The sequence below is a fragment of the Eucalyptus grandis genome, chromosome 11 (genome assembly GCF_016545825.1).
Source record: "Eucalyptus grandis isolate ANBG69807.140 chromosome 11, ASM1654582v1, whole genome shotgun sequence".
NCBI lineage: Eukaryota > Viridiplantae > Streptophyta > Magnoliopsida > Myrtales > Myrtaceae > Eucalyptus > Eucalyptus grandis.
In genome coordinates, this window is record NC_052622.1 from 10985142 (window position 1) to 11010205 (window position 25064).

Genomic DNA, 25064 nt, shown 5'->3' on the forward strand with positions numbered 1-25064 from the left:
TGTTATCTATGTCTATCTATTTACCTTCTAACCAAGCAAACACCCTTGTTAATTAACTTGTTTTATCACTGCTTAGAATATGTATCAATTAGTCTCTTTAGGTCTTCATTATAGTTGATAGTGGAAAATGAAGATGTTCCATATGTAAAAAGGAGGGAAAGTTTATCCATCAAATGGGTCATGGCATGTTGAAGTTGACATGTCATTTTGCCAGAAGGGAAGAATTTCATAGAGCAAAGAAAAGGCGTCTTGCTTGGAACAAAGTGCGTACTCCATCACCAATGCCTATACAATTGGGCCATGTGGTGTGATTTTCTCTCTCCCGAAGTTTTCTAATTAGGGAATTGAACTTCTATTTAAGGCCGAGCACCTCATATGTTCCAAGTTAAATAAAAACTGGTATTTATCCACTTTGAAAATGACCCAACGATAAGGACATATTCCTTTATTCTCAATCTAGAAACCAATGTTTCTAGGTTCGAATCCACCCTATGAAACTCCTATTTTGATGGGATTATGGAGCTTGGTGATTGTGTTAGTATTCCTTCACTTAGCTAACAATTTTCCTGGTTCGATACCACGTCGTTTTTGTTTGGAGAAAAATCACCTTTTCATATTCATTGGGCAAAACAAATTTGAAAAAAAAAAAAAAATGAAACCGATGATACTATAGGAACATAAAAAGCATCGCGCACAATATCTCGAGCCACGTGGGAACGCGCAACTGGTCTGTCAGATATTCTCACACGACCTTATTTTTTAGGGTATTTGCTTTCCCAATTTTAAGTTAGGGTTAATACCCTAAAAAACCCCCAAACTGGTACACTTGTGACAAATTTACCCTAAACTATTTTTTTGACCACAAAAAACCCTAAACTGGTATACCTTTGATAAATTTACCCAAAAACTGGTACACTTGTGACAAATTTACCCTCAGTTAATTTTTGTTAAATTTTACCGTTAAAATATTAAGTTAAATGACACGTGACAATTGATTGATATACAAATTTGGGATTTTACGCTCCATTTGTCATTGTTTACAATTTTTGTGATTTTTTGGTGATATTAATCTAATTTAGTGGATGGTATATTTGTCACAAATTTATCAGTTCGGGATTTTTTATGGTCGAATAAATTAGTTTGGGGTAAATTTGTCATAAATATACCAGTTTAAAGTTTTTTATGGTCAGTCGAGGTAAATTTGTCATAAGTGTACTAGTTTAGAGTTTTTTATGGTCAAACAAATAATTTTTGGTAAATTTATCATAGATGTATTAGTTTGGGGTTTTTCAGGGTATTAACTTTTTAAGTTAATATATAAATGCCAATTGCCCAAAAAGGGGCAAAGCACCGTACGTCCCGGTACCTTTCTTTTTCGTCATCACGATCAGGATGGGTTTCCCAGACGTCGCAGCCCCATCTTAACTAGCATGGACGCAATTGCAGCCCACTCCCATCCCCGACCCTTGCTCCAAAAGTTTCATTTTATTCCATTTCTTTTTTCCTTTTTAATACATATCACCAAAAAATCTCCAATTATATGCAACACGACCACGCAAATATCTCTTAACTTTTTTTTTATCGAAAAAAATCATAAATTTGTCCATTATAATGCAAATATCCTAAACTTTTTTTTTTCATGTTGTATGTAACTTTTACTTCAAGGGTTTATGCCACACAAAAAAAAAAAGTACACATGTGATTAAATTTACCTAAAATTAATTTTTTAACGATAAAAAATCACGTAACAAATTTATCTAAAACTAATTTTTGACCACAAAATGCTTCAAATTAATACATATGTAATCACAATAAATAACAACTAGTACACCCGTGACAAACGAATAATAAAAACCCAAATTGATATATTTATCAACTGTCACGTCTTATTCAACTCGGTGTCCTGGTGCAACATCTTACTATCCTTATAGAATATCGAGTGCTGCAAGATATCCCACCTCCTCTCCGAGTGGATCTGTTTCAAGCCCGCCGTGCACAAGGATCACAAATACCTCGATGAGATCGAGCATCTTGAAAAATGCATGGAACGAATGCCATCCGGAAAAAATAGTGTACCCTAGAAGATTGAAAGGAAATGAGAAGATTTTTCATGCCTCGGATTATTATATCCATCATCACGAGATCCCTCAAGCTCTACTTCCCGTGATACCTGAAGTGACCATGAAGCCCACTCGTAAAGCACAAATTGAAAATCTTGAAGAAACGGTGGAAAGGAAAGAAGCTCGTATTTCTGAGTTGGTTCGACAGAACAAGAAGCTTCGAAAGACGTGATCTCCCAATTGTATATAGAAAGAGTGGCTAGATTTAAGAGTTTAATTCAAGCTTTATGATGTTATTTCAATTTCTTAGATTGATGTTTTAGGAATTTAATTTCCTAGGGAGTTATGTTAGCATTTTAAGTTGATGTCTTTGGAATTTGATTTCACTTAATAAAATAAGCGATTGACCGTTGTCATGGACCAATCTCATTTGTTATGATACTTACCGTATTATTTTTACATTGGTGGTGACAACACGGCTAATCCAAGATCACCAATCCGTACTCGTTCTAGGACAACAATGGCTGGCAACACCGAACAAACACGTGTTCTTGAACAAGCTCGTGTTGCTCTTGAATCGAGATGAAGCAAGTCCTGAATGTTCTTGAGCAGCTCTCTAAGCAAATCGACTCTCTCCAAGCAAACATTGCCCCCACAAGCTCCGCAAGTTGAAGTGGTGTTACCACAACATACTCCCGTGGCGATTTGAGAGTAAAGAAGTGATGGAATTTGGCAAATTCGATTATATATATTCAAGCTCCTACTTCAACCCACGGGATATCAAATTGTCCCGCACCTCCAAAGATTGAGAGCTCGATGATGCACTCAAGGGAATGACTAAACTATTCAAAGAGAATTTAGTGTTTGTCATCGACAAAGCTCGAGAGTAGGAAAATGTTAATTATTTGCACACTCCTCTGTGCAGAGTCTTTATTGCTTTCCATATTTGCATATTTGCATTTTCAATTCTAGCATTTCCCTTATTTCAATAATGTAATTTGCTTTTCATCCAATAAAATACATTGAGATTTTCATGTTTTTAAGGGCATGTTGAAGTATACCAAACTAGCCCGTGATGAAATCCTACCAAAAAGAAAACGGCAAGGAGCTAATTACTGAAAGGCTAGGCTTCTTCATGTTCCCTTGAAAAAAATTTCAAAATAAAATCATCTTCCAGCATGCATCTAATTTACCCGTTTGTTTCATTTAATAATTTGCTTTATGTTTCAAAAGTAAGCTTTGCGCACATTTAAGGAATCTCTATGAGCTCCTTTGCAAAGAGGGCAAGAATAGACACTTAACAGCTTTGACTTTATGATTTGATAGAGCATGGCCTTTTGTCATTATAGAATGCTTCCCATGATATTGTGCAATTTGTCAATTCCACTTGAAATCAAAATGGATAATTCAAAGTGAAAATCGAATTACTTGAACATCGTACCGATTGCAAGAAAATTCGCCACTCTTGTCGACAAGATGATGATAAGATTGAGTGATATATTCCCCGCATCAATGGTCGGGACAAGTAACCCCTCCTAAATGAGAGCGAGTGAAAAAGCCTTTCACACCAAAAGCGTCTCATTTAGCATGTTCAAGAGATTCACACTATAACTGAAAATTGTCCTTGTGATAATTTTTCCAAAGAGAAGCTTGATAAAAGCCATCATTGAATTTTTCCTCAAAGACCAAAAAAATTGTCTTTGAAACCCTAAGTTTGTTCGATCATCTTGGTGCTTGATGAGAATTCCAAGTACCAATTTGTAAAATATTTTCAAATGTCTAGTGTGAACTCCAGATATTTGAACCATTAAACACTTGATGTGATACCAAGTGTTTGTTTTTCCAAATGTCTGATGTGACTTCCAGATGTTTAGTAAAATATTTTCAAATGTCTAGTGTGAACCCCAGATATTTGAACCCTTAAATGCTTGATGTGATACCAAGTGCTTGTTTTCCAAACGTCGATGACTGCATGCATTTTTATTAGCATTTTTTGTTGAATGTTATTTTATTGATTTCACCCGCATGACCACCACCTTAAGTTTTAATCAAAAAAAATTAATTTATGATAAATTTGTCATCAAAAGCAAAAGTGGGTACTAATTTAGAGTTTTCGGTAATCAAGTAAATTTATCATATATGTATTAGTTTTAGGTTTTTCATATATGTATTAGTTTTAGGTTTTCGTAATATTAACCCTTATTTTAATTAGTAGTTTTTTATTCTCGAAAACAATTTCAAAATCAAATCCAACTTTTTTTTTTTTTTATTTTTTCTTTTTTCTTTCTTCTTTTATCCTTCTCTCTTCTTCTTCCTCCTCTCACTCGATCACCAACTACTGCCAATCGTCACTACCGCCGTCACCGCCATATGGGCGAGATCTAGCAAGCTCATAGAAGACTCACTTGGTCATAGTGAGCCTCAGCAAAATAAGGTGTTGGTTACTGCCATGGCTAACCATCAGTCACAAAAAAAGGAAGAAAAGAAAAGAAAAGAAAAATATAATAAAAATATAATAAAAGCATTAGAATATTAAAAAATTAAAAATCTTACCAAACACATTTCTCTTTTAGATTAGAAATTTTGAATAATTAATAAACATTTTCAAAATTTCAAAAATTATTCTAAGGAATAAAATAAAAAAATTATTTCTAAATAAAAATTATTTTCGAGAATAGAAATGCAACCCGCTACAAGATGAAGTCCAAACTGAGAATTTTCAGTTTTGACTGGGTCGACGAAAGCTATAGGCTATGTATGGAAGACTTTTGTAAACCATTTCAGAAACGTGAGAGCTCCGGGGAGAGACAAATTGGCCTTCGCTTCACTGCTAAGCAAACCGGACTGACCGTAACGTTCGTTGAGTTCGTAAAGACTCCATTTTTACGTGTGACGATCGCAGTTTATCGAGGGCCATTGACAAGGTAGGCTCTTGATTTGACTCGCCAGCATTCAATCTCCCTCCCCTTTCGGTAATCCAAACCACCCATCTTGTCATTCGTCGTCGAAACGATCTGTTTGGACAATTACCTTGATTCGTGGGTCGCTTGAAAGTGATTGGAATGGAATCCTCGGTTCGAGGGACAGAAACTGCACTCTTGGCGGGATCGGGTGTTTGTGTCGACATGACATTGCGCTCCATCTGGTCGATGAAATTCCCAGAGGACTTGCCGCAAATGTTCCCCGTGCTTTGCCCCTGTCAGCACTCGTTTGCATAATCACATTGGCCCCACTCTCCGTTATTTGCTCGTGTTCTTTCAGCGATGAGAAAATTTACAGTTCAAAAGTTTTCTGGGGCTCCTAGTTACTTGACATGACTAGAATATGGATCTTGGTTTGAATAGCGGTTGCCACTCGATTGCCCCTTATTTTTGTGTTCTGTCGGTTATGATACTGTCTAATGAATCGTTACATTTCACATTCAGTATTTTCTCTCATGGAGTGCTCAAGTGATTTATGAATGCCTGCGCATAAGAAATGGTGCTGGAAATATGTTTAGGGTCCAATCTTGGGCGCGACTTCTTTATCAAGCACTTCACTTAAAGCTTTTGTGCAAATTAGCGTCTAAAAAATTCTAGCTTGGGGTAATTAGAAAAGTGGTAGATGTTTCTTTGCCTGTTTTTTTCTGCTTACAATGAGCATCAGGAAAACTATAAAATATTATAAAGATCAAACCGAAGCTTGTCGACTGAATCAGATCCATGTGGGATATGTTGTGTCATAAAATCTAAGACAACATTAGGTCAGGAATATTTCGTTGTTTCCTTTCACTGGTTTGACTTTGGAGACATGTATTTTTTTAACATCTCTGCAACTAAAAGGAACAGGTGCAAAGGTTCCAATGATGTTATGACTGAATCCATGTGTTTGATTTCGATGCTACTGGAAGTATATTCTAATTCGGAATTCAGACTCTTACACTTGAATTATTGAATTCTAATGATGCGTCTGAAAATTTCTGTCTAAATATTGACAGATGGGGGAGCTTGTTGGCAATAAACATGTCGAGTATATATTATCAGTTGAAAGGGTATCAGTATACAATCCACTTCTTGTGTTTTCTACCAATATATGAAAATGACCAGGTACATTGGGATCTGCTATCCACTATTTCACTTTTTCACTGATTTAGTTTTTCGGTGACCTTGTGGTTAGAGGAAAGATGATTTCCTTTCTGTGCTTATGGATCATTTGAGAATGAATGGAGCTTATTGGGGACTAAGCGCACTGGATCTTCTTGGAAAACTTGACACTGTGGATTTGGAGGACATTGTTTCGTGGATCATGAAATGCCAACACGAGTCTGGTTTGTACGAATCTGTAGATCTCTTGGCTTCTTTCTTGTGCTTTACCCACGTTAAAGATGCACCTAACAGAAACTAACATCTAAATAGTTCATCTTTTAGAATAGTCCTATACTTGAGCTACTTTTCTGTTTAGACTTTTCTTATTTGGGGCTAGGATAATGTGACTCAAATCTATTAATGACAGTGTCTCAGGAGTGATTAATGTTGGTGTTGCTGTATTCTCTATAGAACTCTAGTTCAAAGAGCAAGTCTGAGCATCTGTCAGGGCTCTTTCTGCAGGTGGCTTTGGTGGAAACATTGGACATGATCCTCACGTGCATTATACACTCAGTGCTGTGCAAGTTTTGGCCCTCTTTGACAAGTTAGATGTTCTTGATATCGATAAGGTGACTGGATGTATCCTTCATTCCTTTGGAATAGAGCATTTTATATATTCAACTCTTGTCATGGATGAAGAGTTTGTGTTTTTTTGTTTGTCAGTTTTGGATGTCATCTAGTAATATACTTAAAGAGGACAAACTTGTGAATCGTTATTCTCTGTGTTTCATTTGAAGTGGTCAGCAAATTTGTCTACTTTTGGATGTTATAGAGCTTTTGTTAATGTTATTGCTTTGCCTGTATATTGCCAGCCAAGCATAAATGACAAGTCTCTCTCTGTGATTGATTTTCTTACTGTTGGATAATTTTTGGCGTGAAAACTTTTATGTTGCTGGTCCTATACTTAAATTTAGATGTCGCATCACTGCAAAAAGAAGATGGATCCTTTTCAGGGGATACATGGGGAGAGGTTGATACTCGGTATTGTCCTTGTCATTGACCTCTGGGATGTTCGTGCTTCTTAAGGATGTCACTCAAATATTAAAAATTCTCGTCACAATTTTTTTCTCTTCAAAGATTCTCGTACATTGCCATATGCTGTCTTTCAATACTGAAGCGCTTGGATTCGATGGATGTGGAGAAGGCTGTGAAGTACATTGTGAGTTGCAAAAATATGGATGGCGGGTTTGGTTGCACTCCTGGTGGAGAGTCCCACGCAGGGCAAAGTATGTCATAACCTTATGCTGGAACTTTTTCATTGATTTTACTTTCTGATAGGTGCTTTGGAAGTCAAATATGTGCGTATGCATGAGGTAGCCTCTTTCTGTGGGTGCAAAAAGTATAGTTCTATCACTACAAAATGAAATTCTGTTCTAAGTGGTTGAGATAATGTTTGAAGTGCTTTTAGTTTGCTCAATTTTGAATCTTTTAAGCGCTTGAAACTTTTGAATCGCCCAATGATAATTCTATCTGCTCCTTCATTATATTTGGAAGCTGAGCAATACCTCTAGCTTGTGTGACAAAATTATTTAGAAGCATTTCTGGATGAACATTTGGTTCGGTGATCTCCTGCTTCAATTGATATCCATGATAAACTATGTCAGATTCAAACAATTAATCTCACTTTCCAGCCAACCATTTTATGGTTTGTTTAGAGAGAGATGTGAAAACCCGGGCTTTGGTCAATGATGATATGCGCAGAGCAGTAGTTAAGAATAGCTGGAATTTATTTTTGTAAGACTTTTTGAAACTGGACAACCTGGCTTGGACTTAATTCCTTACTAAGTTCAGTGGCTTTTCCTTTGAACTGGTGGCAACCCGTGATAGTCTGCAGCAGAAAATGTTTATTGTCACCATTGAGGATGGAGCAGAGCAACATGAGACTGATAGATGGCAATTTGAAAATCAAGGGTCAGAGAGTGATGTATATAGAGTTTAAGGAAAATTAGTCGCCTGATTACTTGTTTAAGATAGAGATGGCAACTGGAAAATCAATTTGAGTTTTATTGTCCTTTTTCATGTCAAGCCAATGGGCAGTTTTGGTTATTTTCAACAGTTAGGGTCAATTTCAAATTATCTTTCACTGTGGCTTTTGCTTCTTAATAATAGTTATGACTTTTCTCACATTTAGTTTTTGAAGTTGTCATTGTACAATTGGTATATCTGCAACCTTTAATCGACATACGATGAAAATGTTGATGAGTTGTATTTCGACATGTCGCCCTATAGCATGTAAACATGTCATTTTTTACATGTATTCTCAATTTAAAACCTATAAGCAAGAAGTGGAAACTAGAGAGAGCAGCTTCATATTTTTTTCCTGCTACTTGCTTTTATGCTTTGGATTTTGATTGGCTCTTGATGCGAAAGACCAGTAGATGGAGAAGCCAGTAGGCTGAAAAAGGAATCAGTGGTAAAACCCCTTAGAGATTCCCTTTGTATCTTATTTTTACTTTTATGTTCATGGATTTAAGCATATGAAACGAAGAGAGATTCACATAGCCATTCCTGCAGTATTTTGTTGTGTGGGTGCTCTGGCTATCACGGGTTCACTCCATCACATTGACAAGGACCTTCTCGGCTGGTGGTTATGTGAGCGTCAAGTCAAATCCGGAGGGTTAAATGGCCGCCCGGAGAAACTTCCTGATGTATGCACCACAGCTAATGTTTAAGCTAATTTCACTTGAATATTATTGTCATAGTCTTTACTCATCTTGTTGCATTATCACAGGTCTGCTACTCCTGGTGGGTCCTGTGTAGCTTGATAATGATTGACAGAGCTCACTGGATTGACAAAGAAAAGCTCATCAAATTCATCTTGAACTGTCAGGTTATTTATTTGAATGTCCTTTCTAGGATGCATGTAGAACTAAAAAAATTTCAGGATATAGAGTTCCTGTCTTATGTTTTGATTTTCATAGAACTCTGTTGATCTGGTGGCTTTGTGATTTCAGGACACCGAAAATGGTGGAATATCTGATAGGCCAAATGATGCCGTAGACGTGTACCATACATTTTTTGGAGTGGCTGGTAATAGTTAGGTCTTGGCATGTACCTTTGCAATCTCTCAGTTGAAATTGGCTAATCCTATTAACTGAATAAGTGCATTTAGTGTTTTCTTGATATCCTACCATTAATCACTCGATTTATTGAAAATGGTTGTCTAGTCAACTATTGTGTGGATGCAATATCAACTGCAATAAAACTCAATGCCAATATTAGCTGATATAGGCTGTCCGAATGGACTCTTTGTTCTCCTTGTTTTTTCAGTTGTTTTCTCCCTCTTGCTTTTCTTTTCCTTCTTTCCCTTCTTCCCTCCTCTTCTTTTGTTGGGTGGGTTTGTTTCCATGCCTCTTGATACACTTTCTTCCACTAGAGTTATCTCTGGGCAGATTGCTAATCTTTTCTGTTTGGTGGGTTTTTTCAGGTCTTTCGCTTCTTGAGTATCCAGGAGTTAAAGCCATAGATCCAGCGTATGCCTTGCCAATCAATGTAGTCAATAGGATTTTCTTTGGGAGATGTTCAACCTGACAGTCTGGAGCACGAACAAAAAATATCACTTTGTCGCGATATTTCTAGTCCATTAGCTTCTGCATTGTGGGATGTAGGGAGAAGAGCAGATCTGCAGGTGGGAGACGGCGGTAGAAAACAGAGAAAAGATAGAAATTTTGCTGTAAAATGGCAAGATTTTGGATTAATTATGATAGCTCCAAGATTGTTCTCATAAAAGCGAACATGATTCTTAGCGTCATACCGCATATGTCACGGATTTTCTCTGGTTTTGGAGGTTGGACATGCGCCATATTGTGGAAAATATGTCTTCAATAGTAGACCAATTTCTATCATTTTGCTTCCATGTCTATTAGAGCTGTGTAGAAGATTTAAGAGCTTTTGATTTTGGATGCTCGTGCCTATTGATAGTCCTGCACAGAGCCATCAGTCCTCGCATCTTTTTCCTCACAACGTATAGAAGTAAACTTGGCGCGTGACCACGATAATACAAGACTTTTGTAGGCAGGTGATGGTGCACACGTTAACTTAAGGATGATCAGTAAGCTCGTGCGCGATTCCTGTGCTCTGAAAAGCTGAGGCTTTTGCGGGGAAGGACATGGAAAGACGGACGCTGCGAAAGCTAGTTAGGGAATCGTTTCATGGACTGATCACCATGAGGAAGGATTGGCATGTGAAGCAATGACTTTCGTCACGATGTCATTCCTAGAATCCTAGTAAAGAAGATAGTGCTGGAAGTTGGCTAATGGAAATGGATCGAAATGACGTGGATGCAACGTGACCAATTAAAGCAAAATGTTTAAAAATCATTTTCTAGTGCATGCAACAGTAAGGGCAATGATTTATCGGTGGATAAAGTGATGAGGGAGCATCTTTTAGAAATCTCGGCAATAGTAGGAGCGGGACTGGATGCCAAATGAAGGGAAGGTCGAACGTTGGATGAAACGGCAGGGACATTCAAGTTATTTTCTACTTCCTCCACTCACCAGAAGAAAAAAAAAACTTTGAAAACACTGTGAAAGATCTAACTATGTGTGTAATTAAGTTATTTTTTATATTTCTATTCATTAGACAAGTTTCTAAACAAAAATACGTGTTTAATAACGAAGTAAAATTTATATTCTCGAAATAAAAATATGATAATATCTCCCTCTCAAGTGATCGGCGGGCGATGAGGACCAGTGATGACCGATGGAATAATTTTTATTTCTTATTTTTATTACAAAATTAGAAAATTAAAAAAAAAAAGTTTACTTCTCAGTTTTATTTCAAACATATTTCTTAACCTACCAAAAAATAAAATTGTTTTATCATATGGATTTTTGTTCCAAAATGTTTAAAAATCATTTTCCTAACTAAAATTTTGTTTCAAAAATAGAAAAATAAAATTATCTTACCATATGGATTTCTCTTCCCGATAATAGAAAAATAGAAAAATAAAGAAACGAAAATATTATCATGCATACCATTACCACCTTATGGCTTATGGACATACAATTCAATGGTACAAAAGGCTCAAAAGCTCGATACCTTTCCTGGGAAACAGTTTTCTTTCATATGAAAGGGCGGTGATTGGAGCGAGAATGGAAAATGCTCGGGAAAAAAGAGATTGCGGTGCAGAAAGGGTCGAGCAGAAGCAGCCAACGTTCACCAATCTGGATGCAATTGGAGACCGGATGATGCAGAAAACACATCGTCATCGTCATCGGATCCAACACAGCGTCTCTCCTTTAATTACTTGCTTCCGAGCTTCGTCTGTCTATTCAACGGAGGCGACCCCTTGTCTCTTCTCCACAGCCGACCCCCTCTTTTAAACAATAAAAAGAGCACCATTTTCAACGTGCCCGGCAGAAAATTTGTACGGGGATTTTATTTAGAACAATAAGATCCAAACGACAATCATGAAGCAATAAACCGAGAGAATTTAATAATTTTTTAACATCGCGACTTGTCTTGTCAAGTGCAGTAATTATTGATAAGATTGACTATGTTCTTAATTAAATATAAAAATAACATCACAAAAATTTTAAATCAATATATCTATATCAAATCTATCACAAATTAATTTTTTAATCGAGAGTCACAAACCAATACACCCTAATAAATTTAATCTTAAGTAATTTGAATTAAATTAGATTAATAGCATGAAAAATCAAAAATTAGTATATCCCTAACAAAAGGAAAAGTAAAATCTAAACTGATATATTTATTAACTGTCACATGTCATCTAACTCAACATTTTAACGATAAAATTTAATGAAAACTAATAAAGAGTAAATTTTTCATAAATGTATCAATTTTAGATTTTCGTGACATTAACTCTATTAAAAACAAGAATACCTAAATGACCACTATAACGCCATAAATCAGGAGAATTTCTAATTTTTAATATACCGACGGTCCTCTTGTCGGGTGCAATCACTTTTGAGAAAATCAAATGCATTCCTAATTGAACATATTCAATTGAGTGTTTCGAGTACACTCGTGAGCGTGATTTTCGAGGTGATAAAGATGAGAAAATGAGGCTCACGAGGATTCTCCATTGAAGGAGGGTGCTTCATAATAGATGAGAGAGGAAAATAAAAGAAGAGAGTGGGGGGGCAGGGCAGGCAGTGTTCGTCAATCCCGTAGGGGATCACGTGCGACGGCCTAACCTCGGCACGAAGGTCAACTTGTTGTGTTCTTCCACTTTGTCCTTTTTTTAATGCATTATTTATTCGATACTTTCCATGAAACCCGAGCACGACCGTCGCCTCCCGTCCCGATTTCGACTCACGTGCGAACCCCACCTCGTCCATGATGCTTCGCGCGCGCGCGCCTACGAGGAAAAGAAAAAGAAATTTTCGACAAAATGAAATCCAATTTCTTGCTCCACCTTGATGATAGAATCCACCTTCCTAGGACGCTCCTAGAAAGATTTGACTAACGTGACCAGGAATAGATTTGAACCATTCAAATGGGTGAGCCTAGAAATGTCATGGCCAGTATGGAATTTTTGAAATTTTAATTCAAACCTTCTTAAGATTCGAAAGTATTTTCTCGCAAGCTCTAGCTAAGCCTCCACTAAAGTTGCAAACTGTGAGTTTTCTTATATGAGCATTAATGTGTCATCTAGGGATGATTAATTCCTAATCCAATCCAATAGAACGAGTCTAACGCAAAGTAAAAGAGAAAATGAGCTTGAAGAATTCCTTTGTATTCACTTTAATTAGATATATATTCTTTACATGTATTTATATTACAAAGTGTAACTAATAAAAGGAAAAAAAAACAAAGATATGAAATCATTTTGAATTGCTAATTAATATCAATCTAAATCTCATATTGATTCAAGTATCTTCAATCAAATTAATTGCAAAAATTATATCACTGACACGGTCACTTTTTTTCCCACTACTTGGAATCGGACTAAAATAATGTTTTTAAACATTTTACTAATTTTGAAGAAATAATAATAATAATAATAATAATAATAATAATAATAATAATAATAATAATAATAATAATAATAATAATAATAATAATAATAATAATAATAATAATAATAATAATAATAAGTAGTCGATGCAATCCGAGCGGAACCAAACTGTTCAAAAACTTGTTCCACTTTTAGAAACTAAGAGTTGAACCAATACTCTTAGGGTGCGTTTGTATGTGTTTCTATTTAAAAATTGTTCATTTTTAAGAAATAGAAAAAACTATTTTATTATGGGGAATAATTTTTACATAGAAAAATACGTTTGGTAAAAGATTTTGAGAATAAATAAATAAAACCGAAATATGTTTGGTAAATTTGTGTTCTTTTTTTATTTCTTTTAATTTTTTAATATTTTTTTTTGTAAAGAAATTTTTTATTTTTTTTTTTTCTTTTTTTTTTTTTTCTTCTTTTGGCCGATCGCCGGCCTCGGCCATGGCCGGTGACCGGCCGACAAGGGTCGGCGGCCTCGCCCAGCCACAACGAGGCTCACCGGCCCCCGGCGAGGCCGAGCCTCACCTGCGCCGGCAATGCTCGGCCTCACCAGGGGCCGCAAGAATGCTCCGGCGAGGTCGCCGACCCTCAATGGCGTCGCTAGCCCTCGACGACCGATCGCCGGTCATGGTCGAGTCGGCGATCGGCTAAAAAAGAAGAAGAAAAAAAATAGAAGAAAAAAATAGGAGAGAAAATTTGTTCTTAAAAATTGTTCTAGAAACAAAAAAACAAGTTTTTTTTTATTTGTTATTTGTTCCAAATGTGTTCCCGAGAATAAAAAAAAAAGATTTGGAATAAAAACACAAATAAACGCGTTTCTATTTTTTTTTGTTTCCGAGAACAAAAAAACATAATTTTTGTTCATAAAAAGAATAATAATAATAAAAAAAAAAAAACACAACCATGCAAGCCCTTAGAAACTAGATCAATCGCTTATTCAGTCCGGTCCAAGCAGTTCCCCATCTGGGTAGTCCACTTTGCACGGCCCTTATGTTATCTACGTTTGTCTATTTACCTTCTAACCAAGTGAAACACCCCTGTCAATTAACTTGTTTTACCATTGTTTACAATATGTATCAATTAGTCTCTTTAGGTCTTCATTATAGTTGATAGGGGAAAATGAAGATGTTCCATATATAAAAAGGAGGGGAAGTTTATCCATCAAATGGGTCATGGCCTATCGAAGTTGACATGTCATTTTGCCGGAAGGGAAGAATTTCATAGGGCAGAGGAAAGGCGTCTTGCTTGTAACAAAGTGCGTACTCCATCACCAATGCCTATACAGTTGGGCCATGTGGTGTGATTTTCCCTCTCCTGAAGTTTTCTAATTAGGGAATAAAACTTATATTTAAAGCTGAGCACCTCATATGTTCCAAGTTAAATAAAAATTAGCCACTTTGAAAATGACCTGGTGATAAGGACATATTCCTACATTCTCAATCTAGAAATCAATGTCTCTAGGTTCGAATCCACCCTATGAAACTCGTATTTTGATGGGATTACGGAGCTTGGTGATTGTGTTAGTATTCCTTCACTTAGATGGCTAATTAGCTAACGATGATTTATTTTGTTTGGGATAAGAAAAGTGACATACAGCAATTGTGGATTCTATATGAAACTCGAGCTAAAATACACCCAAAAAAAAGGGATGAACGAAACTCAAAATGACAAAGGTGGGATGATCTTTCCCTATTTTTGACCTTTGCACGAGGGCTTATACGACACTACGTTGTCTTTGTCTGGAGAAATATCGTCTTTTCGTATACGTCGGGCAAAACAAATTTGAAAAGAAAAAAAAAAAAAAAAAAAAAAAAGAATCCGATGATACTACGGGAACATAAAAAGCATCGCGCAAAATATCTCGAGCCACGTGGGAACGCGCAACTGGTCTGTCAGATATTCTCTGGGTTGGGTTGCCGTACGATCACACGACTTTATTTTTTAGGGTATTTGTTTTCCCAATTTTAAGTTAATATATAAATGCCAATTGGCCGAAAACGGGCAAAGCACCGTACGTCACGGTACCTTCCTTTTTTTGTCATCACGATCAGGACGGGCCTCCCAGACGTCGCAGCCCCACCTTAACTAGCATGGACGCAATTGCAGCCCACTCCCATCCTTGACCCTTGCTCCAAAAGTTTCATTTTATTCCATTTATTTTTTCCTTTTTAATACATATCACAAAAAAATCTCAAATTATATGCAACACGACTACGCAAGATATCTCTTAACTTTTTTTATCGCAAAAAATTCATAAACTTGTCCATTATAATACAAATATCCTAAACTTTTTTTTCATGTCGTATGTAACTTTTATTTCAAGGGTTTATGCCACAAAAAGAATTTATAAATTAGTACACATGTGATTAAATTTGCCTAAAATTAAATTTTTAACAATAAAAAATCACCTAAATTTATCTAAAACTAATTTTTTATCACAAAAGTTACAAATTGATACATATGTAATTACAAAAGATCATAAAACTAGTATACTTGTGACAAACGAATAATAAAAATCCAAATTGATACATTTATCAACGTGGTATTCAACTCGGTAATTCGACAATAAAATTTAATGGATATTTCAAAAATGAAATTGTTACGGTATATATCAATTTAAGATTTTTAGTGTTAAAAAAATTAATTTATAATAAATATATCACAAGTGTACTAATTTAGAGTTTTTGGTGATCAAGTAAATTTATCATATATATATATATATATTAATTTTGGATTTTTCGTGATATTAACCATTATTTTAATTGATATAAGTTTGAAATTTTTTTATTATTTGTATTATAGTGGGCAAGTTTAGAATTTTCAACGACAAAAAAAAAATTGGGGTTATTTGTGTCTTAATAAATATAATTTAGGATTTTTTGTGGTATCAATCTTTTTTTATAAATAATTGCCTTTGAGTTCTCTCTTTTCCTTTCTTGACAATTTTATCATCCTCAATCTAAGAATCGACCATCCAATACCTTATCAAATTCCCTACGGATGAGGCTATTCATTGGGGGGGAAAACAAGAAATATGGCTGGCAGTAGCCTATGTTGGATTGAAGCGCATTGAGTACTCTAAATTGGACCCCCCATTCGCCCATCCCTCTTTCCCCTAATTCCCTCACTAAAAAGGCAAGCCGCCCGTACCCATTCGAATTCCCTATATTCCCATCATGTCAACATGCCCATCTTTCGACCTTAAAGAAAAGAAAAGAAAAGAAACAAGAAAACACGTCCACCTACAAAATCCTCAAAGACACCATCATCCCTACGTGCAGCTCCATGTAATATTAGATATAGAGAGAGTAAAACCCACCCACTAAACGTGATTAACATTCCCGGATTACCATCTAATAATCACGAAGCTTACAACTAAGCATGGCCAAGTTACTCTATTCAAACTTTTACCCCATTATATACACATCGGATTCGACTAGTCGGAAAAAAAAAAAAAAAAAAAAAAAAAAAAAAAAAGGTTACATTTATCACGTTGAAGGTGTGATTCGCCCACCCCGAGGCCCGAAAAGATGGAAATAATTGCCCCGGCGTGGCGTGGATTAAATCGCGAAATGAATTCTCTCTTTCTTTTTAATAAATTTGACAGTGCATGAATCCACTTTGGGTCAGTGTCCAGCTGGCATTGCCGTCAGCAAAAGTTAAAAAAGAACAGAAAACCTGGAAGGGAAAGAAGGAAGGAAAAGGAGCAGGGAGATTAAAATTTAAAAAACACGTGGACCCCACTGCTCGCCCCCCGAAAGGAGGACCCCGCCCTCTTTTTAACTTCGGGACAACTGGACACAACCACTCCCACCAGCTGTAGCGGTCCACGTGGCGCGCGCCCACTGGCCCTCATCTGTCCCGGCGGTCGCCTTTCGGACAGCGACGTGTCGTGGCGCAGCGTGCCCCCTCCCACAGGGACCAGCTCTCGCCAGCTCACTGGCCGCGGCAACGGCTCCATTTTTCAATTTTTCAATTTTCGACCTCGACCTCGACCTCGACCTCGACCCGCATTTTATTTTCCGTATATTCCCCCTTTTGCCTCTCGGGTTCCCATCTATAGAAATTCCGGAAGGGGACGTGGCTGCCCACGTGGCGCGCGACCCGCGTGACGTGGCAAGTGGGCCGTGCGGGAGAAGTAGCGAAGCCAGTGAGAAGCGGCTATAAAACGGGGGGCTGGTCTCGCTCACTCACTCAAGTGAGTGGTGAGAAACAGAGCGACTTCAGAGCTCGTGAAGAAAAGCTTTTGCTCTCGCTCTTCTTCTTCTTCTTCTTCTTCTTCTTCAATGGCTGTCCCGGTCTTTTCCAAAGTGTCTGTGTCGTTCGGCCTGTTCGTGGGTCTTGCGTTGTTGGTGGGTCTGGTCGCGGGTGCGAGGTTTGAGGAGCTCTACCAGCCGGGCTGGGCTATGGACCATTTTGTCTACGAAGGAGAGGTTCTCAAGCTCAAGCTTGACAACTACTCTGGTAAAAACATTGTGCAGAAATCCTCTGTTTTGTTCGACAATACGGGACTCTTTTCGGTTCTTTGAACCCAAGAAAAGAGAGGCTAAAACCCAAAACAGTGCGCGTTTCTTGCTTTTGAGATGAAATACCCATTCACGGTCCCGGCATCGGTTGATGCCGGTTTCTTGTCATCCGTCGCCACTTCACTGTTGGGTCGGGGCGTGTGTTTTCGCGTGTGATGCACGTTTGGCTAAACTTCTAAAAGAGGCTTGATAAAAATCAGTGCTTTGGTGAATGGAAAAGAGTCGATGACAGTGGGGTTGGTTCTAACTCCTCTGGTGTGTTTTTCTAGGCGCTGGGTTCGGGTCGAAGAGCAAGTACATGTTCGGCAAAGTTACCATCCAGATCAAGCTCGTCGAGGGCGACTCGGCTGGGACCGTCACTGCTTTCTACGTGAGTAAATCCACTGACAATGCCTTCGTTTTTTTTTTTTTTTTTCATTCTAATGAGTGGATTCATTGAAACAATGCTATGATAATGATGGGGGGAAGGGAAAAAAAGGATTTATTTCATGTCTCCGGGTCCCCCAGTACATGACGAAGGGTCGCCATCAGTCCCATTGAATTCATTTTGAAATGTTTCCTGCTGCAGACGATTTAATCTTGGATTCTACTGAAAAATTCAATGCGCATGTAGCCGTACCGCCAACCCACCATTCATCGTAGCTTGGCTACGAAACCTAGCCCGCACCTATTTATCAATCCCGTGAACCGCTTTAATGCACAGGCTCAGAAATTTTTTGACTTAAATCATAACCACGATGATGACATGAAACATTGTTCGCGAGTTATTTAATGTCGTCGTGATGTGCAGATGTCGTCGGATGGACCGAACCACAACGAATTCGACTTCGAGTTCCTGGGCAACACGACAGGGGAGCCCTACCTGGTACAGACCAACGTGTACGTGAACGGGGTGGGCAACCGGGAGCAGAGGCTCGGCCTCTGGTTCGACCCCACCACTGACTTCCACTCCTACTCCGTCCTCTGGAACCAGCGCCAAGTCGTGTATGTCCCTAGACAAATTTGCATTATTGATAAAACAACACAGTAAACGTTAATTACAGCACGTGTCGCATGTTTTCCATAATGAAATATTGATGATACTACAGCATGCACTTAGTTAGAAACCCTTGTGCAATATTGATGATAAATCTTGGTTCGAAGGGTCGGTCTCGTGACTGACCTCATTTGGTTGGACTTCATATTCCAAAGCTGCTTCCGAAAAACAAAAGCGGGTACCCTGAGAAAAGGGAGGGAATCTTGGGGAGGGACACTATTATGTGGACTACACATGCAGAGGGACACCTCCATTTGTCTATTCTCTTCTGCTTTTGCTTTGTCACGTATATCATTCTACTGCAAATCACATTCCTTTTTCCGTACCTAACACGGGTTCTTTGTCCTTATACCTCGATATACCAAACAAGATTCCAAGGTTAATATGGTAGCTACTGCTGTAGTTTACGCTCTGAATCAAACGTGACGTCTTGGTTTCTCGATCCTTGTCGTGTTAGGTTTCTTGTGGACGAGACACCGATCCGCGTGCACACCAACTTGGAGCACCGGGGCATCCCGTACCCGAAGGACCAGCCCATGGGCGTCTACAGCTCGATATGGAACGCCGACGACTGGGCCACCCAGGGCGGCCGCATCAAGACCGACTGGACCCACGCCCCCTTCATCACGTCCTACCGTAACTTCGAGATCGACGCGTGCGAGTGCCCGGCGACCATGGCGGCGGCAGACAACGCCAAGCGGTGCAGCAGCGCCGGCAGGGAGAGGCGGTACTGGTGGGACGAGCCCACGGTGTCCGAGCTGAGCCTCCACCAGAACCACCAGCTCAAGTGGGTCCAGGCCCACCACATGGTCTACGACTACTGCAAGGACACGGCGCGGTTCCCGGTCATGCCAGCCGAGTGCGAGCACCACCGTCATTGAGCGAAAAGTCCCACGTGAATTGTGATCGACCGGGTCGATGGTCATGGAGGTTGTTGGATTCTAGAGGGGGATGGGTTGGGTTGTTGTGAAAAAGTCATAAGAAAAACCGGACATGTTCTCCGTGTTCTTTGATATCTTCCTTTCTTTGAAATTTTTTGGTGGTTGGGTCTTTTGTTGCAGCATGTAATATAATTTCGATTCGAATCAAATCCCCGGTCACATAATCTCTGATCTTCTCGTCATTGGCCAAAATGGGCAATTGCAAAAAGCGTGCCAAAATACGTTGGTTTCTTCCCTGTGGTCTAGGGATGACGACACTGGGGATGATGTTTCAGTGCACTGATTAACGTGCTGCATCGTCGTCCCAGGCGTGGGACAAAGGTGAGAGAGAGAACCTGTCAATGATCATCTCAAGTTCTTTTTTTGGGTGGGGCTCGATCCAGGAGCTGTCGCAGCTCGCGAGTCATGATTTGAACCGTAAAGACTCGATTTTTGTTGTGGAGCTGCATTGCATTCCCTATCGAAATCCCCCGTGGCCCTCATGAAACATCGTGTCCGAGTGCTCACTAGCGTCATTCAATCGATCGTTGCAGTAGATCAGCACAGATGCGGTGATTTGTGGGGAAGAGGTGAAATGATTAGAAAGATTCGTCACGTCTCCACTGTCGTCCACAGCTTCTTCCGGACAGAGATGCCAGGAGTGTGACGTGCTGAGGAAGCCAATGCGACCCCTCCCTACCATAATTTGCCGTGATTTTTTGGAAATTTTTGCCAGTGCTGCACAGGTGCCAAGAAGGACGTGCATTTAATCTTCTAAACCAGCTAACTCCCTGCGAAGAAATCGAGTGGGTATTGAATGATGATTTGACGGATCCGTACGAAAGCGCTCATTGGCTAGGAGCGGCAATGATTCGCAGAGAAGATATTTAGGACTTTAGAAACTAGATTGGGTTTAGGCGAGAGGGTTTCTTGGGATTATTACTTGAATTCTAGAAATATATAAATTTTACTATCGACGTGATTTCATGTAAAATTTGCCAGTGCCATACTCTGGACATTTTAAGATCTCGGTAAGAATCTATCCATTTTCGATGCCCAAGTCAAGTTCGTTGCATCCATTGATGTATACTCAAATTGAACGATATGCTAATCAACGAACTCTTTATCATTAGGACCCAACGGATGTCGATCTTACCGCTTTTATGAGATCAGTCCATCAAAACCTGATCTTATGCGAGTTTTAGCATATGTTCAATAATGAATTATTGCTGCCACTTGAAATCTCGTTCTGCCCGTGACTTCACGAAAAGGCACAATGAGTTCCATGAGATGGGAGGGGAGTAGCTGAGGAAGTGATGGCAATCTTTATATCCACATAAATGTGTTACAAGGGCCATACGGGTGCACCCGTTCGGTTTGAAAGATAGTGGAAAACATCGACCGGGAATGAATGAACCGATAACCTCGCTCGGTCGCTGGGGGTCCCTCTTTTTACCCAAGGAGCCAAATTTTTGGCACAAAGGGTTAGAACTGTGGACTCATGAGTGAACATGAACGCAGGAAGCATTATTGCATGTCTCCTATATCTTCTCTACCTGACAGTCACATGCACCACAACCACATGCACATTGCCATTCTCCAAAAATCAAAATGGTTGAAATGTAAGATAGATCTCCACCATCTCACCAGTTTCTATTTCAAGTATTTGGTGCATCGACGCACTTCATCTACGAATTACAATCGAAATCGTCCGGTTTGCAAAAGATAAAAATGGAAAAATGGAGTGGGGTTCCACTCTTACATCATGATTTTACCATGTTAATGATTTGACTCTCTACCCGACTGTTGGATTGTAAAGTGAACTTTTTACTATACCTTAGGGAAGAGGGGGCGAGGATTTAGAGGAGATTGAAAAGGAAAAAGAGAAATTTATGCAAGAAAAGAGGAAGAATTCCCACCAATAATCAAACCGGACGACCAACTTTTTTTGGTGGCGTCGGGAGGGGACTTTAGGGCATCCGAGTCCAAAAGCAAAGGCATATTATAATGACATCCGGACAAGACTCCATGATCGATAAAGATGGGCAAGTTTCGGGAGGTGCTGATTAAAAAGCCGAAAAACAATATTTTATTTAATTCAATCGGAAGAAAAAGGGATTGGTACTTATCAAATGGGCAGGTGAAATTATTGCAAAAAGCAGTTCATCCCTCGTCGCGAGGCTACTACAGCTGGTAAAAATAGTTTTTGTTATTAAAATTAACATCACAATAAATCTCACATTATTTTCATTACGATACAAATATCTCGATTTTTATTATGTCACTAAAAAAATAAAAAATTATAATGAAAATCCCTGAACTTATACTGGACTAACATATATACTCGGATGAAATTAAAATAAATGGTATATATGTCACATATGCATAAGTTTGGGTCTTGGATAAGTTTAGGATTTTTGGTTATAAAAAAAGCTTCAAGTATTTTGGTCACAGTGAACATAAATTTGAATTTTTTTTTTGTGGTATTTGCCCAAATTATTATTCCTTGCGTTCGCTAAGATTTGATAGTAGGGGTGAGTATATTAGACCGCCTAAATGGGAACCGCTCCAACCGATCAATTTAGTTCAGCTCCCAGAAGGATCAGTCCGGTTCGGTTTCATAAAAATGAAACCAGTGATTACTAGTCTAATTCCCAATTTCGAGGAGAACTAGACCGAACTAGATTGACGGGTTGGACCGACTCTTTCTTCTTCTTCTTCTTCTTTTTTTTAAATATCTTGTTTCATTTCTTAAAAATGGCAATAACCCTAAAAATAGTATCAAATTTTTGTATTTTTTTTTTTTTTTTTGCTAAGTGATTGGTTCCATGAGACCAATCATTCGATTCAGTCCGGTTCTCAGTCCCAAAAATCAAGAATCGATCCTCTTGATCTAGTTCCCGATTTCTAGGTAAAACTAGACGGGACTAAGAACTGATCACCCCTATTTGATAGCCACTATGATGTTGCAAAGCACATTTATCACATTCACATGATGGACAGCCATTATAGAAGTGACTAAAATTGGATATTAGGGGCACCTTATATTTTCAGGGCGTAATTTTTTTTCATTGAATAAAAAGCGATGGTTTACTTTTCGGTGATCACTTAGGAAATGTAACTTTAAAAAGATGCAATATAATGAACGAAAAATTCATGTTAGTATTTGCACGTTTCAAAAGAAATTAGATAAATAAATAAAAACATGCATATTGAGTAATTTGAAAAGAAAAAAAAGGAAGAAGTAAAATTTATTTTTTTCAAATTTTTGTGGGACGTGATTATGGTCAGAAATTAGAAGTACGAAAACAGTCCAGCACCTCATCCCTCCCTCGTCTCTGTGATTTGTATTGGGAAGAACCGGTTTTAAGACAGGTGCTTTTCAATTTTTGAAACCTATAACCTATCTTATACTCCTTGAAATCTACCCTATTTTAGTCCGTTTCTAGGTTTTATTCAAAAACTAGTGGATTTTTTTGTTTTGTTTTTTTAACGATGTAATATTTTTAAAAGAATAATGTTTATGAGTTACTTCATGCTTTTTAAAGAATGTTGCACCGTATTCTCTATTCAAGAGTGAGAGTGAGAAATGAGAGAAGAGAGGCTGCGGTATAAGGAATAAGGATATGTGTGGTAATATTTTTGTTCATTGATTTTTTGTTTTTTTGTTTCTCAAAATAGAAAAAGAATAGAATCATTTGGTACTGTAAATTAATTTTTCAATTCCTTGGCATAGAAAAGTAGTCAGGAAATAGAATTGGTATAGAAACAATAAGTACAAAAAAGTAGTTTCTTATTCCCATAAATAATTTCTAAAAATAAGTCTTTTCTTTCATTTCTTTTTTTCTTTTTTTCTTTTTCCTTTTCTAATCGGCCAATGGAAACTTGCTACCCACTGCTGGTCATCATTGCCCTCGCCACCGCCGCTGGCTAGAGGAGGAGAAAAAAGGAAAAAAAAAGTTTCTAAAAATTTTATTATGAAATTAAAAGAAATTCTACGTCACAAAAAAATTATAGATCGTATCAAATACATTCCTGATTTTTTTTCTATTTCTGGAATAAAATTTTTATATTGTTACCAAATGCATTGTTTTACTCATAAAATTTTTCTAAGAATAGAAATAGAAAAAAAAAACTATTTCAAAAAAAAAAAATTTGTTCTTCATAATAGAAATGTTACCAAATGTACCATAAGTGATAAAGTTTAGGTTTCTGAAACAAGTTTCATACCGCGGTTCCTGAGTGGGTGGGTTTAGTACCCAAAACTAAGAATCTACTTTCCTAGTTATGACTCTATTTGGAATTGGGATTGGAACTGAACCAACATAGATTAGGTAGGGCAAGTTCGGTCCAAAACCTAGCTATACTTTGGACCGGTGCTCACTTCTAGTTTATATAGCCTTGTTATTACGAAAGAGAAAAAAAAAAACTACGTAAAAGAACTTGTTACAATAGTGAAATATCACAAGCCTGATTGAAACTTAAAGATTAGAACTGAAAATTGCGGAAAACGATAAGCCTAAAGTCGATCAAATCCGACCATGACCTCAATAAAGCTCTTTCAAGGTAGCTGAGTGTCGAGACAATAATTAGTCATTACTTTGACAATTCTATTGTCTTTTAGTATAGAATTTGATTTGATTTGCAATTGCAATTATTGCAACGTGATTTAACGGGAGAGAGCCCCTCCACAGCCATATTCGCCCATTGTTTTATGTCTCATGATTCACATCAATTTGTGGGACTTATTACTTTCTTAGGCTAGCTTTTTAGCTCCCCTCAAGGCATCCACTGTTCGCACCGAAAAGTCTTGATTGGTGAAACTTTGGGAAAAGAGGAGCGCTGCATGAATGATTGCCATTCTTTTTTTAAGGTAATCCCCTTATTTTGTCCTAATGTGGTGCGGATTTAAGTCTACTATAATACTAGGGCAGTGTACTTCGCCGTCGAGAGGAAACAATCCGGTTCTCATCCAGTATATTTCCGAAATCAAGGATCGCCCTCATGTAAGAGACGAGACAGATCGCATGCTCTACAAGGTTTTACTCCAAATGATAAATCCAAGTAATTATGGATTTGCTTTATGTCACAAAGAGGAAAAAAGAGTATCGGTTCATTGATGATATGGTGCAGATATATTCTAACTCGTCCTTGAGAAGTGGAGAAGTAAACTACTAGGAAATCATTTACTCGAATAATGCTATTCTCATATTCTAAAGCTGCTTCGAACGGAGGAAGATTTAGCTTGCAATAAAATATGAAAAGTTTTTCCAATCCATTGACCGGAGAATGTAGATCGATCGATTAGGCAGAGTCTGTTGGAATGAAAAGCATGAAAATACGGCTGAGTCCCCTGGAATGGTTGCAAGGGTCCAGTAGGAGATACGTTCAAACTAAACAAGCATGGCGACATTGAAGT

At 38.0% G+C, this 25064-nt stretch overlaps 2 protein-coding genes across 3 annotated transcripts; both read left to right on the plus strand.

The window, feature by feature from the left end:
• The first annotated feature begins 4781 nt into the window (after nucleotides 1-4781).
• On the plus strand, nucleotides 4782-10035 carry LOC104424823 (geranylgeranyl transferase type-2 subunit beta 1). 2 transcript variants are annotated; one of them, XM_010037322.3, is made up of 10 exons: nucleotides 4782-4984; nucleotides 6037-6090; nucleotides 6216-6366; nucleotides 6647-6763; nucleotides 7099-7165; nucleotides 7262-7410; nucleotides 8699-8832; nucleotides 8916-9014; nucleotides 9139-9214; nucleotides 9612-10035. In XM_010037322.3, exons 2-10 carry the CDS (start codon nucleotides 6037-6039, stop codon nucleotides 9713-9715), a joined length of 951 nt encoding a protein of 316 aa, XP_010035624.2. In that variant the 5' UTR covers nucleotides 4782-4984; the 3' UTR covers nucleotides 9716-10035. The 2 variants fall into 2 exon arrangements, with proteins under 2 accessions (XP_010035624.2, XP_010035627.2); XM_010037325.3 differs by having other exon boundaries at nucleotides 8732-8832.
• Nucleotides 10036-17343: 7308 nt separating this feature from the next.
• On the plus strand, nucleotides 17344-19834 carry LOC104424824 (xyloglucan endotransglucosylase/hydrolase protein 9). Its single transcript, XM_010037328.2, has 4 exons — nucleotides 17344-17627; nucleotides 17959-18059; nucleotides 18480-18673; nucleotides 19183-19834. Exons 1-4 carry the CDS (start codon nucleotides 17450-17452, stop codon nucleotides 19604-19606), a joined length of 897 nt encoding a protein of 298 aa, XP_010035630.1. The 5' UTR covers nucleotides 17344-17449; the 3' UTR covers nucleotides 19607-19834.
• Nucleotides 19835-25064: the final 5230 nt, after the last annotated feature.

Bases quoted from the DNA above. Each gene is read 5' to 3' on its own strand.
- LOC104424823 (XM_010037322.3), top strand. From the start codon at position 6,037: ATGGGGGAGCTTGTTGGCAATAAACATGTCGAGTATATATTATCAGTT. The intron at 6,091-6,215 runs GTATCAGTATAC...CCTTGTGGTTAG, and splicing joins ATATATTATCAGTTGAAAGG to AGGAAAGATGATTTCCTTTC. The intron at 7,166-7,261 runs GTATTGTCCTTG...TTCTCTTCAAAG, and splicing joins TGGGGAGAGGTTGATACTCG to ATTCTCGTACATTGCCATAT.
- LOC104424824 (XM_010037328.2), top strand. From the start codon at position 17,450: ATGGCTGTCCCGGTCTTTTCCAAAGTGTCTGTGTCGTTCGGCCTGTTC. The intron at 17,628-17,958 runs GTAAAAACATTG...GTGTTTTTCTAG, and splicing joins CAAGCTTGACAACTACTCTG to GCGCTGGGTTCGGGTCGAAG. The intron at 18,060-18,479 runs GTGAGTAAATCC...CGTGATGTGCAG, and splicing joins GGACCGTCACTGCTTTCTAC to ATGTCGTCGGATGGACCGAA.